This window comes from Myotis brandtii, unplaced genomic scaffold, assembly GCF_000412655.1.
Source record: "Myotis brandtii unplaced genomic scaffold, ASM41265v1 scaffold1297, whole genome shotgun sequence".
Classification (NCBI taxonomy): domain Eukaryota; kingdom Metazoa; phylum Chordata; class Mammalia; order Chiroptera; family Vespertilionidae; genus Myotis; species Myotis brandtii.
This window is the reverse complement of record NW_005354584.1, coordinates 289,621-306,186: the sequence shown is the minus strand read 5'-3', so window position 1 is coordinate 306,186 and position 16,566 is coordinate 289,621. Positions and strand designations below refer to the sequence as shown.

The 16,566-nt window shown below is 42.7% G+C and overlaps 1 protein-coding gene across 6 annotated transcripts in view; it reads right to left on the bottom strand.

The window, feature by feature from the left end:
* Positions 1-16,566, bottom strand: part of WRB (tryptophan rich basic protein) — a 39,854-nt gene that overhangs the window by 4,086 nt on the left and 19,202 nt on the right. For 2 of the 6 annotated variants that reach the window (XM_014534371.1, XM_014534373.1), the window contains exons 2-3: positions 11,618-11,783; positions 9,675-9,742 (exon numbers count right to left, since the gene is read on the bottom strand). The exons of 1 other annotated variant lie outside the window; for it this stretch is intronic. In XM_014534371.1, coding sequence (XP_014389857.1) covers positions 9,675-9,742; positions 11,618-11,783 — 234 coding nt within the window. Of the gene's footprint in view, positions 1-3,036; positions 3,097-5,374; positions 5,649-9,674; positions 9,743-11,617; positions 11,784-16,566 lie in introns of those variants that run through there. 3 more of the 6 variants (XM_014534372.1, XR_001360830.1, XR_001360829.1) reach the window with 3 other exon arrangements.

The window sequence follows — 16,566 nt, the reverse complement described above, 5'->3', positions numbered from 1 at the left end:
ATTTTTGTGCACCGGGCCTCTAGTCCTATATAATAAAGAGGTAATATGTAAATTAACCCTCACAAGATGGCTGCCTACGACCAGGCCAGCAGGGAGGTTAGTGAGGGACAACCAAACGACTGAACAAGCAGGCTGCATGGGGTGACCAGGCCAGCAGGGGGGGTTAGTGAGGAATGACCAAACGACTGAACAGCAAGCTGCGTGGGGTGACCAGGCTGGCAGGGGGGGTTAGTGAGGGATGACCAAATGACAGTTAGGGGTGACCAGGCTGGCAGAGGGGGGCAGTTGGGGGCAACCAGGCTGGCAGGGGGGCAGTAAGAGGCAACCTGGTCAGCGGGGGGTGAAGTTGGGGGCGACCAGGTGGGCAGAGGGGGACAGTTGAGGAGCGACCTGGCCAGCAGGGGGGGCAGTAAGGAGTGACCAGGCTATCAGGGAGGGGGCAGCTGGGGGTAACCTGGCCAGCAGTGGGGTGCAATTAGGGGTGACCAGGCCGGCAGGGGGGACAGTTAGGGGCAATCAGGCCAGCATGCAGAGGCAGTGAGGGGCAATCAGGCCAGCAGGCAGGTGAGCGATTAGAAGCCAGCAGTCCAGGATTGTGAGAGGGATGTCCCAGATTGGAGAGGGTGTGGGCTGGGCTGAGGGGACCCCCCCCACCAATGCACAAATTTCATGCACTGGGCCTCTAGTAGATAATAAAATGCTAACTTCTATCTCTAAGGAAGGAGATTGTGGTCAATTTTTAATTTATTTTCAGTGTATTTATTTTCTATGATTTTCTATACTGAACATAGCTGTATAATCAGGAGGGAAAGATGTTTTAAATAAAAAGCGATCCATCCTGGCCAGTGTCGCTCAGTGGTTGAGTGTCGACCCATGCACCAGGAGGTCACTGGTTCAATTCCCGGTCAGGACACAAGCCGGGTTTCAGACTCCATCCCCAGCAGGGAGTGTGCAGGAGGCAACTATTTGATGATATTTCTCTCATGGATGTTTCTATCTCTCTCTCCCTCTCCCTTCCTTTCTCTCTCTGAATCAATAAAAACATATTTTTTATAATAAATATTTTTAAGTCAAGTACCAAAGCATAAATGTTAATATTTGATTGTTAGAAAACAATGTTAACCTATAAACAGCATTTGGCTTATGGAAATAATAACCACTTTAAATGAAATATTTTAGACACTTGGGTGTAGAAAGTGCTGGAGAATAAAGTACAATTTTACTTTACTGCTACTGAGAGCAACAAGAATCTGATTAAATCTCCCGTTTTCAACACTTAGCATCACTAAGAAAAGAGACTGACTGAATTGGTCCACAAAACATTTTAAGTTCCAGTATATTTTAAACGGGAAAAATTTCACTAATAGAAGTTCTTAAGATTTCAAATTCCTTTTAGTCTGTTCACTGAGAATTAAAACATATTTTAAAAATATTCCTTAAGAAGAAATTCATTTCCTGTACTCTGGTAGACAAGGTACTTTGGCGCTCCTGCTATAGAAAAGCTAAAAATGCTATATTAACTAGAACGGAGGTCGCCAACCTTTCGGACCTCATGGACCACCAGTGGTCCGTGCCACCGGTTGACAAGCGCTGCTCCAAAGGTTTCCTTTCTAGAACAAACATGTCTTTAATCAGTTCAGCTGGTGAACACTAAGTGAAAGGAGGCCCCCAGGGAGGCTGTCTCTCTGAAGTCAGCTTTGGCCTAAAGGGCATTTGCCAAAACTACAGAACTGAACATCAGAAAAGCCTCCAGAGCCAAACCCAAAGAACAACATCCATCAGCCCAAGTAGAAACCTAAGAGAAGGTCCCTCCCACGAACCCTGGCCAGCCAGGCCTCGAGCCTCAATAAGCTGAGAAAACTGTCTTAAACTCAGAGACTGTGGCCAGTCCACCCTCACCCTGTTTGACAGACTGAAACTGGATTGGATGATAGAACCTAAAAGTAAAGTTTAAAGAGATCTAGGCTGGTAGTAGCCCCAGAGCAGTAGAAATACAAATCCTTTCTGCAAGAGCCTATCTTTTTGTTTTCCTTTATATATAAATTTCAGAGAAGAAGGGAGATAGAAACCTCATTGATGAGAATTATTGATCAGCTGCCTCCCACATGCCCCACACCAGGGACTGAGCCAGCAACCCAGCCATGTGCCCTGACCGGGAATCGAACTGTGACCTTCTGGTTCATAGGTCGATGCTCCACCACTGAGCCACACCGGCCGGGCTGGAAGAACCTATCTTCAACTCAGGCCTCAGGAAATTCCTACAGAGTTAAACAAAAAGAACAAAGTGCTAAGAGAACCAAGAGGAATAACATATAAGGACCAGATCTGCAAAGACTTCACCTATTGGAATTATACACAGAAAACAAATGTCTGAAGAAATAAAAGTTTTTGAAAATATGAATTAAAAAGAATAAGAATTCAGCATCTGTGACAACTCAGAAGACATATAATAATTTAAATTAACTCAACAAACAGGCTTAACAGCAGAGGAGACCAGAATGAAGAGAGTAAAATATCTGAAGCACTGATCAATATCAAAGCACAGAGACAGGAAATAGGTTAGTAGACATGAATAGAGTGAAAAGGTTTAACAAGCATCTGTTTCACCCTGGCTGGTTTGGCTCAGCAGATAGAGCGTTGGCCTGCGGACTGAAGAGTCACAGTTTGCCAGTCAAGGGCACGTACTGTGGTTGCAGGCTCGATCCCCAGCCCCGGTCAGCGTGTGTTCAGGAGGCAACCAATCAATGTGTCTGTCTCTCCCCCTCCCTTACACTCTCCCTAAAAATCAATGAAAAATATCCTCAGGTGAGGATAAAAAAAAAAGATTGTGGATTTGTATATAGAAATATTTCCCTGCTTGATTTACCATAAATACTACTATACAGGAAACCCAATTGGCATGAAGAGAGCTTTAGATACTTTAAATCAAAAAGATGTCTCATCTAAAGCTAGAAACTATCTATACCCAGTATTTTTTAATAGAAACACAAACCTATAGCTATCCATAAGTATACATAAATATACAAACATTAATACCAGTAATCCCCGTTCTGTGGAATCATGGGAGACCTTGCTTCCTCATTCCTTTTCTGGACTCTTCAAATAGGATTTAAAAAAAAAAAAAAAAAAAGCACCAGTTATTTTTTTAGGTACTACTTTTATAATTTAAAATTTTTATTTTAAAACCACACATATCAATATCCATAAATGTATGGGATCATTGGAAGAATCATAAGAAACTGGTAACAGAGGAAAATTGGGTGACACAACAGTAAAAGGGTCAGGAGATGTTTTTGGGTTTTTTATTTATCTTTATTGTTGAAAGTATTACAATGTCCCCCTTGTTTCCCCATTGACCCTCTCCATGCCACACCCGCCCCCAATGAACTTTTAAATGTATCCTTTTCTGTTTTAAATTCAGTACCATGTTTGTTTTTTTTAATCCTCATCTGAGGATATTTTTCCATTGATTTTTTTTTAGAGAAAGTGAAAGGGAGGGAGGAGGGGGAGAGGTAGAGATAGAGAGAGAAACATCAAGGTGAGAGGGACACATCAATTGGTGCCCCCCTGCACCCACCCCAACTGGGCCTAGGGAACGAACCTGCAACCCAGGTACATGCCCTTGACTAGGAATTGAACCCAAAACCCTTAGGTCCACGGGCCAATGATCTAACCATTGATCAACACTGGCTAGGGCAATACCAAGTTTATTATCTATTTAAAAACAATTATGTGAAATATGACGAACATTTAAACTTCCCCTATTTAATCTTCACTAACTATTAATGTATATGGAAAGCGTTAACAGCTGTGAAATGTAAATCTCTTCCTCTAGCCTCAGTGAAATCTGTCATAATTGCAGTACTAACTGAGAGAATATATCCTTAGGAGATAAATAAAGGTCTTGTCAGGGAGGCTTGAAACGGCTTAGTGTCCCAAGGACATCCCTGGGCATGTGCACCTGGCCGCTCGATCGAGACTACGCAACCCGTCCAGCTGCCTGCAGCTCACTACAGGTGGGCATCAGACTGTGGCCTCTACGGACCCTGGACCCTGCAACCTCCTTGTGCTGCTGCCATCTCCCCCCGTCAGGTTGGCATCTCACCCTTGTGGCCACGTGTGCCCTGTGGTGACTGACAGTGGAAGCTGGAGTCGGAGCTCGCACGATGCTGTCTGTAGAAACAGCTGTGCTCCTGGCTCTGCATCCTTCCTCAAAGCCACGTCAACCTGCTGCCAGGTAAGTCTGAATGATCAGGGAACCTGAGACCACTCCAGTCCAATAAACTGAAGTAACACAGCGCCTTGTCATTTCATGGTACAACTAGCAGAAAGCACAGTGAGCTCCCTCCTGGGTCATTAAGGAACACAAGAACATGATCTTTTCAAAACTAGTGATGGAATCTGGCTTTAAGGTGCTGCAGCCGACGTAGTTAATGGTTAAAGCCCTCTGCCACTTGTCAGTTACAGACTGGTCATAGCAAATGAGTGGCTGTAAGGAAGGAAGTCATACAAGCACTTGCAAAGATTTTAATTAGTAAAGAAGTGTTTTAAAAATATTTAGCAGCATTATACGTTATGGGCCAAACATGTATCCATTTAAATTAATTTAATCAGGCTTCCTACTTTAACTTTGTTCCGTTCTATGGAGCATAAATATTAAATGCTTATAAATACATTGCATTTGAAATGCTTTAAGTACAAAACACATAATTCAAGCACAAAACAATGTGTAATGATCTCACAAATACATTTCTAAAACTCGGAAATGAAAAAATAACAGCTTCAAATAAGGAGATAATACTCCACAAAGGCTTGCTCAACAGATGACATTTTAAACCAAAGATAAGCACAGGCAATGTCAGTTAGTGTTATTCTTAGTGGTGCTGCATGAGATTAAAAAACAAATTTTCAAATTCTAGTAGTGATATTAAATTGCTTTCTAATCTGGATTAAAAGTAGTATGAAGTCTTTAAAGTACTTAAATTATGAGAAAATGTTGACTTTCCAATTGGCAATGTGACCTTTAAAATATGCCAAGAGAATGCCCAGCCAGTGTGCCTCAGTGGTTGAGCGTCAACCCATGAACCAGGTCACAGTTCGATTTCTGGCCAGGGCACATGCCCAGGTTTCAGGCTTGATCTCCAATAGGGTTCGTGCATGAGAGGCAGCCAATCGATAATTTTCTCTCAGCATTGATGTTTCTCTCTCTCCCTCCCTTTCCCTTCACATCTCTGAAATCAATTTTTAAAAAGCATACTTAAAATATGCCAAGTGTGCAAATCACAAGTAACAACATGTAGATGCCTGTAATGTCCCATTTCTTATCACAAATCTGCTGCTTTGCTGGCCAGTATAGAGGCGTGACAGACCTCTCTGCCTCAATGACAAGTGTACAAATTTAATTCTTATAAGAATCTCACATAAAATCCAAGAACAAGCAGGTTCATCAAAAGAACTAACCTGCACTCTTTTGTTTCTTAAACAAATTAAAGACAATAAAACAGTTTAAGTCAGATTTTTAACCTAAGTGAAAATTCATTTTTCAAAGTCTCAGAGCTGTATTCATTTTCTTTTTCAGCTGAAAGGATGAAGCATAATAGCCACAACTTTGTTACAGACTAAAATCCAACAGGTGATTCCAACACCACCTAAAAATAAAGAAATTCAAAGTGAGAGCACAGCAAGAGTTCTGCCCACATTCCCTGCCTCTGCTACCTTCATCTTAGAGCAGTTGTTCCCAACGTGGGGCACACGCCCCACAGGGGGGCAATTCGAGAATAAGTTATTAACAATGAACCTTTTGCATTTCTTATGGTTCTAGGGGCCTCATATACAATATATAAATACATACTGTGACATTTATGCCAGTTCTCTATTATATGTTTTGAAACTTTGCTATTTTTTCATATCACTTCATATTATTATTGTTTTAACAATTTCTTAGTGATTTCTTCCTCAGGACTTCAACTTCTTTTGTTCTTTTATTTTTCTCTTTATGGATGCCATGTTCTTTGGAAGCTTGTTTAGACCAAGTTAATGGCCTTTTGGGCTTCCTCCACATGAATAGGAGTTCACTTTTTGAATAATAAGAATTATATGGGGGGAGGTTGGGGGTTAATGGGGGGGATGAGGACACATTTGTAATACCTTAACTAATAAAAAAAGAAAGAAAGAAAGAAAAATCTTTAAAAAAAGAAAAAAAAAGAATTATATGTCACGGGGGGGTGGGGGCATCAGGATTTTAGAGATGCTTAGGTGGGGCGTGGCCAAAAAAAGGTTGGGAACCACTGTCTTAGAGGAAGTAAGAGTAGTTCCATTCTTTTGGAGCAGTGCTGGCCTAAGACAAAGTTTGTATTTCGTGGGTTCCAATGCATCAGACTTTCGATTAATTCACAGGGCTGCCTTCCTTACTAAGCAGGAATTATACAGAACCATGAGCGCTGGTTTGAATTCCCCTTCTCTACCGAGAAATAGGCTTTATTATTTACAATATTCGTAGGCTGCAAGACCACTCGGTGACACTATTTGGTTTTCCCTCCTCAAAGAGCGTCACGAATGAAGCAATGTTTACCCACACCGTTCCTGTCCCACTGGTCAATGAGAGACAGGAAGACAGGCTGCAAGAGTGGCCAGTGGCCTGCTGGCTGCCGGGAAGAGTGGCCTCTTGCACCAGTACTGCCCTCAAGGCTGAGTCCCACAAAGGGGGTGGGGGAGGGAAGTGGTTAAATTGAAATAGTCATTCCTTTTAATTTAGTAATTCACCTCCAGCATGATCACAAATCACAACCAAAAACTGGCTGAAAGGAGGTGTGCTATAGCATTATTCTTGGTAGAAAAAATTAGGACCTAATTTTTAACAGGAAAATTAGTAAATTATGACACATCCAAATGAAGAACAGCTATTCAAAACTCCTTAATAAAGAAAAGTTTATTGATATGGGAGAAGGCTTACAATATAAAGTAAAAAGGGACAAAAAGCTAGACAACCTTAACTATACAAGGGTGGGCAAAAGTAAGTCTACAGTTGTTCGAATGGAATATATAATACAAGAATAAATAATAATACAAGAATAAACTGTGTTTCATGTAATCATAACTGTACACCTACTTTTGCCCACCCCTGTATAAAAATAAATAGGAAAAAAAAGACTGGAAAAATATAGCACAGTCTAAGAGGTTATCCATAGCTAATGAGTTTTCTTTCATTTTTCTTTTATTTTTAGTCATCCCACAATGACATGTACTACTTTTAACATCCAAAAGAAATTATCATTCACATATAAAAAAATGGCCGAGAGCCATAAATGCCCTCGCTATGCCTAGAACTGAAAAGGGACTGCAGAATCTGAGAACTGGAAGTAGTGTTTGAATAAGCAGGCTGTCGACTGCAGGGATGGGCTTAGAGTCCAGAAGCAGACGTGGCTTGAGTTCTAGCTCTGCTACTTAACATTTCGGTGACAGCGGACAAGGTAAGGAACTTCTCTGGATCTGCGTTTCCTCACAGCCAGCCTTCGAGGCTGAGACGCAAACCCCGGGCACCACAGCCACAGGAACAGAATAATACTTCCAAATGAGGGAGACCATCAGGGCAGCCTGCGAAGACACTATGCTGAGTGCCAACCACCTGCCGTCCCGCGGCCAGTCCTCAGAGAGAAGAGGACACCCCACAGCGACGACCAAGCCCTATCAATCCAGTCCCTGCAGCCCACAGCGCCGGTAACATATACAGCTGACCTTGAACAATGCGGGTTAGGGGCACCGACCCCACACAGTCAAAAACCCCAGTGTAACTTCTGACTCCCCAAAACATAACTACTAATAGCCTACTGCTGATAAACAGCTGACTAGCACATATTTTATGTTATATATATCATATACTGTGTTCCTACAATTAAGCTAGAGAAATGTTAAAAAAATTATAAGGAAGAGAAAATACAAATATATCTTTTATACATTCATGACATACCTTTTTCTCTTTTTTTCTTATTTCTACTTTATTTTTTTAATTGATTAAGTTATTACATATGTCTCTTTATCCCCACATTACCCCCCATCCCCCCACTCATGCCCTCACCCCCCTGTTGTCTGTGTCCATTGGTTAGGCACCTTTTTCTTAATATTGTCAATATTTCTAGGCTATTCAGTGGTTCACCTGTGAGTTTTGTCAAATTGTCACAAGTCTCCAAAAAAATTTCCAATATATTTATTGGAAAAAAAATCCACATATAAGTGGACCCATGCAGTTCAAACCGATGTTGTTTGAGCGTCAACTAGATACACTATTAAATTAGCTGATAAATAATGAAGATTTCCCATAACACAAGTGTTCTTTTCTCATTGAATATCTCTTTTAAGTAAACTATGCTAAATACACCGTACTAGGGACAAAAGCAACCTTACGCCTCTGGATCCTTCAAAAAGTAGTTGATTCTCATCCACACTCTAGTGCTGGCCTTCCCATGCAGAAGTGGGCCTCTGCAAGTTTAAATGGTGAGAGCATCTCTTCTCTCCCCTCCTTTCCCCAGCAGCATTCCCTCAAGTTGTCTTTTGTCCCCTCTGTAGCCCTGAATATGTCACTCAAATATGCCCTAAAAGAGGGCCTCTGGCGCTGGCCGGGTAGCTCGGTTTGTTAGAGCATTGTCCCGATATCCTGGGGTGGGGACCGTCCAGCCCTCGGGCCATATAAGACCAGCAAAATCATTTGGTCTGGCCCTATTAAGGCATCAGGGGTGAGTTAGTTAAATGTTTGACCACATACAGCAGGCTAATTTTTAAGTTGATAATTGTGTATGGCCCCCGGAAGATGTTACAAATATCCCAATGGCCCTTGGTAGGAAAAGGTCCCCACACCTGCGATACGCCAAGATTGTGGGTTCGATCCCCTGTCAGGGCACATACAAGAAGCAACCAATGAATACACAAATAAGTGGAACAACAAGTCGATGTCTCTGACTGTCTCTCTGTCTGTGTCTCTCTCTCCTTCTCTCTCTCTCTCTCTCAAATCAATAAATTTTTTTTTTTTAATTAAAAGAGGGCCCCTGGCTTAACTTCAGTCCCTGGAAAAACCTATCTCATATCAGTGACAGCACCTCAGGATCAAAGTACTTACTATAACCAAACAGCCTGAGTCCTTTACCCCAATCAACATCATTCATAACATTGAACCTCAGAGATCATTTAAAGCAGCCATAGCAGATCCGCAACCTCAGGGTAAGGCAAGTAAAAGTCCCCCCCTAGGGAAGTTGTGAGTCAGTGGTACTGGACTTGAATGACAATACGGGTTCCCCACCTGGAGAATAGACAGTCACTTACCCATCTGTAGACCATGGAGGAAGCAACAGCCAAAACCACTGGCCATCTCAGAAAACACCATTTCTAAGTAAGCTTCTCTCACTTCACCCCCAGCCTCCCAAACCTGCGCTGGAGTGAAGGCCACATGAAGAACTCCAGAGGAGTTGCTTAGGCGTTCATTTGCTTAAAAATCCCAAGAGTTAACGACACTAATCAAGAGAAAGGCTTTTCATCTAACTTATAAATTCAGAGTGTTCGGAGTTACATGCTTGCAGGACACTCAGCACAGCAGCTGAAGGTGGAAAAGCCTGGATTCCAGGGGCCGAAGTAGAGCAAAGTCCATCACCAGCTTTACTGACCCAGTGACACAACAGGACACTCACCTGCAATACGTAGAAGGCAACACTCATAACCCACTTGATCTTGGCCAACTGCGCTGTCCGTGCTTTCACTGAAAGGAAAAACAGGATGAAATGATTATATCAGCCCTGAAAGGAGAAGAAAATATTCAAATACACAGAAGTGCTCTTTTTTTATTTAATATATTTCTTTATTGATTTCAGAGAAAAAGGGAGAAGGAGAGAGAGATAGAAACATCAATGATGAGAGAGAATCATTGATCGGCTGCCTCCTACACACCCCCCATTGGGGATCAAGCCCGAAACCCAGGCATGTGACCTTGGCCGGAATCGAACCTGGGACCCTTCGGTCCGCAGGCTGACGCTTTATCCACTGAGCCAAGCTGGCTAGGGCCAGAAGTGCTCTTTTGTCTCACAAAATATTTTCTAATTATGCATGTACATATAAAATAGGATGTCTTACATCACCCACTATGCTATTATTTAAAATAGAGCTCAGCCAAAGTGGCTCAGTGGTTGAGCATCAACCTATGAACCAGGAGGTCATAGTTCAATTCCCAGTTAGGGAACAAGCCCGGGTTGCAGGCTTGACCCCAGTGTGGGGGCGTGCAGGAGGCAGCTGATCAATGATTCCCCCTCATCATTGATGTTTCTACCTCTCTCTCTCTCCTTCCCCCTCTGAAATCAATAAAATTATTTTTCAAAAATTAAAAATAAAATAGAATCACATACAGATTGGGAGATGTGAAGCTTTAATTTCAAAAAACCTTAAAGCTATTCATCTAGCCTCACTGGTGTGGCTCAGTAGTTGAGCATCGACCTATGAACCAGGAGGTCACAGTTCAATTACCGGTCAGAGCACATGCCCAGGTTGCTGGCTCGATCCCCAGTCTGAGGCGTGCAGAAGGCAGCCAATCAATGATTTTCTCTCATCTCTGATATGTCTATCTCTCTCTCCCTCTCCCTGCCTTTCTGAAATCAATGAAATATATTTTTTAGAAAAAGCTATTCATCTAAATCAGAGATTCTTTTCACAATGCACTTACCAATCACTAGGACTAAATGTTCTTCCCTGATTCCCCGGTCTACACTGTACACTAATCCATAAGGGAGCCTAATTGCCTGTTTTGCTAGCCACGCAGACAGCTCTCTCACAGTGCATGCTCTCAGCACACAGGCTGCCCTGTGAAAATCGTCGTCATCACAGCAGACTGTTATGGACAGTGGCAAACATCAAAATGAGTAAGACCTGAGTCTACACTCGGATAGCACTTTTTAGAGAACAGAATAAGAAAGCCCCTGAGACCCTAGCCAGTTTGGCTCAGTGGATAGAGCACTGGCCTGCAGACTAAAGGGTCCCGGGTTCAATTCCAGTTAAGGGCACATGCCCCGGTTGCAGGCTCGATTCCCACTAGGGGGCCTGCAGGAGGCAGACAATTAATGATTCCCTCTCATCATTGATGTTTCTATCTCTCTCTCCCTCTACCTTCTTCTGTGAAATCAATAAAAATATTTTTAAAAAAAAAAAAGAAAAAGGAAAAAGAAAGCCCCTGAGAATTCACTGTGAGATTCTTTTCTAGGCTTCTCTCAGAAAAGTTGAATTTGAAAATGACAACCTCTCAAGTTGGCTCTGAAGAGACTCTAAGAGTATCCTGAATGTTTCTGTTAGAAAGCAAAGGTTCACCAGCAAAATAAAGAGAAAGTAATGTAATTATTATTATTGGGTTTCTCCTAGACAACTTCAAGGTTTATATCAACCTTTAAACATCCAAGAATCAGTGCGTGTGTTCTACAAATCATCACAGAAAAGGTTTTTCTATGAATCAGCTCTTATGAAGCTTTCCAAAAACTACAAATGAAAACAGTACCATGAGGGGAGCATTTGAGGTCTTGCTTCCCGGCAATGTCATCAGTTTGGCTCAAATAAACTCTTATAAAAATTCAAAACAAAAAATAAAAAACTGCACCATGAGTTTTGAGCTTATCTGTCATCTTGTTGATCTTTCTTTCCAGCCTGGCGTATCTGGCGAACTCGTCCATCATGTTGACAGTGGAGAGCTCCTGCTTCATGTCCTGGATCTCTGCTCTCATCTGAGACTCCTGCTCTGCATCCTTCTGCAGCACCCTGGACATCTGGTGGAGCAGACAGCGGGGGTCAGTGCCTTTCCACTTGGGGTACAATTCTCCTCGCCTCCACCATCCTGCCTGCTGCCTCTCTCGCCTGGGCAGGCTGCCCCTTACCTAGATGGCCAGCCTCTGCTGCCTGGTCCTGGTCCTGCTCCGTAAAACTGCAAATATAAAACCTCCCTTCGGCCCAGCCCGCGTGGCTCAGTGTTTGAGAGTCCACATATGAACTAGGAGGTCAGGGTTCGATTCCTGGTCAGGGCACATGCCTGGGTTGTGGGGGCATGCAGGAGGCAGCCGATCAATGATTCGCTCATCATTGATATTTCTCTCTCTCTCCCTCTCCCTTCCTCTCTGAAATCAATAAAAATATATTTAAAAAATAGAAAACCTCCCTCTGATTTGAATCGCTATTCACATTGTATTTTTCCTTTTGAAGACATGCCAACGGATTGCTATGGTACAAATATGTGTGTCTTTCACTATAACTATAAAATTGGAATTATAAAATAGAAACTGTTTCCATTCCAGAGCTGTCATTCAGGTACGCGGACCAGGCATCTCCTGCCCGCCCTGAAGAATCCAATCCTAAGTTAGGTAGGCAGAGCAGGATGCGGGTGCAGAGTACCAGTGATGAGGGCATTCCTGCCAAGGGGCACCCTGGCAAGAGGGGGCCGGGGAGGGGGGTCAGAGCCAAGCGTAGTGATATGGGTGTCTCCAGAAAGGGTAGCCTGATGTGGGAGTCAGAGGAGGAGCAGGGTAAGGGGCACATAGTGGTAAGAGGAGGTACCCAGCCAAACACTCGCAGAGCCCAAGTGGCATCCATGCTTGACAGGGGGTGGCAGTGGGAGAGTAGTTATAAAGGATTCGTCAAATAAAGTCCCTCACACTGCCCTCCACTGTGTCAGTCCTGGGGCGCCTGCGCAGTGCTCCTCCTGCGCCCACGCAGACTGGGTGGAGTCTAGAAGTCCCCCTCCTCCTCGGCCGCCTTTGACTAAAGAAGTCCTGCAAAATGAACAAGGTTCCCTCATCCATGTGTCCTGTGACCAGCTGAAAGGGGAAAGAGCAAGAGCTCTCAGGAAAATGCCAAGTCAACAGCAGGGACTGGGGTGTCCTTATCCAAGCACGCATCCCATCCCAATATTCAGCCGAGATCCCCACCCGAGACCTTGCAAGGCTTTGCTGGGCAGAGGATTCCTGGCATTAGTATTCCTCACGGGCTCAGGCCAGGGGGCCAGCCAGCTGCTCGGCTAGTGGGATGGTGCACCCCTCCCTTGCTTCTGGCTGAACGGAAACCAGAAACATTGCAAGAAGGTTATGATCTGAAGTGCAAGGGTGTGGCCCATTCCCAAACTCTTTCCCTCCTCGGAGCCTTGCCCACTTGGGTCCTAAAATCAGGGCCTGTGGTGGGCAGCACTTTACCTCCATGGGACCAGGACGTTCCTTACAGCTTTTCACTGACCCTCAGCACCAACCCAGTGACCAGGTGGAACAACAGGGCGTACACTAAGAAAACCCGAACCTGGCTAACAATCCCGACAAACAGTGCTGCAACCAAGGGACAGAGATTTAGGAAAGCTAACTGGTTTGGGTTTAGAAAGGTTATGGAGCCTGTAAGAAGCAGCATAGATGTGACACAAGTCCAAGGTCAAACCAAATCCTCTTTCATCTAAATCAGCGGTTCTCAACCTGTGGGTCGAGACCCTTTTGGGGGTCGAACGACCCTTTCACAGGGGTCACCTAAGACCATAGGAAAACACATATATAATTACATATTGTTTTTGTGATTAATCACTATGCTTTAATTATGTTCAATTTGTAACAATGAAATTGGGGGTCACCACAACATGAGGAACTGTATTAAAGGGTCGCGGCATTAGGAAGGTTGAGAACCACTGATCTAAATGATGAACAGTCACTCATACAGGGCAGCAGCTCACCCGCGTCTAGACTGCAGCAATAACCTCTGTGACAGTGTTTGGTGTAGGCGTGGTGAAGAAGCCTGACATGACCGGTCTTATTCACAGCTGCTGGCATACCCCACACACACACTCCAACTCCCCCCTCAGCTAAGGAGAAATCACAAACAATTCATAGAGGAATGCAAAACACAGCCTCTGAGAACTGAGATTAGTTGCATGTGGCTCCAACATGAGGTGAAATGGGGTGGGGTACATAGGAAGAATGGAGGAAGAATGCAAGATGGACAGTAACCCCACAAAATGGAAGACAGCATCTGCAAATCACGTGGAATAGAGTTCGTATCCAGAATATATAAAGTACTCCTAATTCAACAACAGAAAAACAAACAGCCCCTCCCTCCTGCTGTGGGCCTACGGAGGGTGCTCTGCCCCTGGGGACAGCTCCTGGTGCTCAATTTAAAAATGGCATAAGAAATGGCATAGACATTTCTCTAAAGAAGAGATACAAATGGCCAATAAGCTCAAGAAATGATGTCCAATATCACTAATCATAAGGAAAAATGTAAATCAAAACCACAATGATATGCCATTTTGCACCTATTGGGATGGCAATTCTCAAAGCAACAACCTAACATGACAAGTGGTGGAGAATGTGGAGAAATTGCAACTCTTGTGCAGTGCTGGTGAGAATGTAAATGGTGCAGCTGCTGTGAAAAATAGAATGGCAGTTTCTCAAAAAAATTACATGTGGAGCTATCATATGATCCAGCAATTCCATTTCTGGGTATTTACCCAAAAGAATTGAAAACAGAGACTCGCACAGATATGTGTACACCAATGTTCTACCAGCACTACTCACAATAGCCAAAAGGTGAAAACAACCCAGATGTCCATCTAAAGATGAACAGGTAGACACAACGTAGGACATACATATAATGGACTAATATTCAGCCTTAACAAGGAATGCAATCCTGACACTCACTACAAGGACGAACCCTAAAGACATTATGATACGCAGAACAAGCCAGTCACAAAATGACAAATACTGCACTATTTCATGTATATGAGGTACTTCGAGTCGTCAAATTCATAGAGACGGACAGTAGAACGGTGGGTGCCAGGAAGAGAGAGAATAAGGAGTTAGTGTTTAATGGGTACAGGTTCAGTTTAGGAAGATGAAAAACTTCTGGAGATGGGTGGTGGTGACAGCTGCGCAACAATGTGAATGGACTTAGTGCCACTGAACTTTACACCTAAAAAACTATTAAAATGATTATCCTATATAATAAAAGGCTAATAATATACAAATTATCCCTTTAACCAGGGGGCAGGGCCAGCCAGCCAACCACCTGCGGCCCCTCCCCTTGGCCAGCCTGGCCTGATAGGCCACAATTGGGGTGGGCCAGCCAGACCCCACCCATGCACAAATTCATACACCAGGCCTCTAGTACTTCATAATTATTTTCTTAGCTCCATGATTATTGTAAGACAATAAGACTACTAAGCAGACCGGTCTGCTTTCTAACCATTTCATCTCCCTATTGACAAAGCTGGATCTAAGGGTTGCCTGAGGAATTCCTTGGTAGATTTAGTCTAATATTCATGTATAAAATATTCATTGAGCACCTACTTTGGGCACAAATAAATAAGCTATGTCTGCTGCTCTAGAAGAGCTCACAGTCTGGTATGATTTCATATGTTAATCACATACAAAAGTATTGTTGCTGCTTTAGAAGTAAGCATACTACTTTGATGATTCCAACACTGACAACAATGATTATTGAATTTTAGTTTGCACACAAGGATCACAGGGAGAGCTTGTTAAAAATGCAGATTCTGACTCGGGAGGTCTTAGGGCCTAAATACTCCAACTGATTCTGAAGCAAATGATCTAAGTTTGAGAAATACTAATAGAGAACCCTACCTTAAGTTTGCTTAAGCGGACCTATGCTCAACCAAAGGTCATCGTCTCAATATTAGTCCAAGATTAAAAATTCAATTTGCAGCAACAAGATTACTTGACAGGTCTAAAATTTAACAGTGTGTGAAAACTGTTTCCCAATCACTTGGAGAGACAGTTAAACCAACCCCTTGTCAGTCAATGTAGGCAAGCGAGAAGAAGCAGAAGATTAAGGACAGAAAGCAGCCAGTCTAAAGCAAAACAACACAAGGAGCAAGTGGACCTGAGTAGAAAGGATGTTAAATCAACAATGAAAGAAAACTTCATTGAGTTTGGACAAGTTAGAGGTGGAGCAAGAAATCAACTTTCAATTACCTTCCCAAGTTCCAGAATTTGATGAATAACACAATTTTTATGAAAAAGGTTAAAGTTTGGGAGAAATTTGCATTAACATTTAGTAAATGAATAGACCATATAATGTGAAATAGGGCAGCAAATCTCTCTCCTAATTTAATATTATATTGTTAATATTGAATAAAATATTTTCATATTTTCACAATATAATCATTTTCCTGGCAAATCTTTTGTCAAGTCAAAACATACCAGAGTTTAGGAACCTGAGAGCATTAAAGAATATTAGCTGACTATACTAAGGATTAAAGAAATATGTGATACTACAGATGTATGTACAAATATATCATTTTCTATATTGTCCCTCTTTCACACCACTACTAACCCATGTGGTTTAACAATAACTACTACTTCTATTAATACTATTCCCACAGATATTACTACAACTACTACCATTCGTGTAATGATTACTTTTCTAGTTAAAGGCACTTTTAAATATTTCTCTTTTTGTTACTCACATCTCTCCCTTTGAGATACGTAAGGCAGATACTATAATCTTTAATTTGCATATGAAAATTAGAGTCCCTGAGATATTAAGCAATACACTATCAGTTACTTT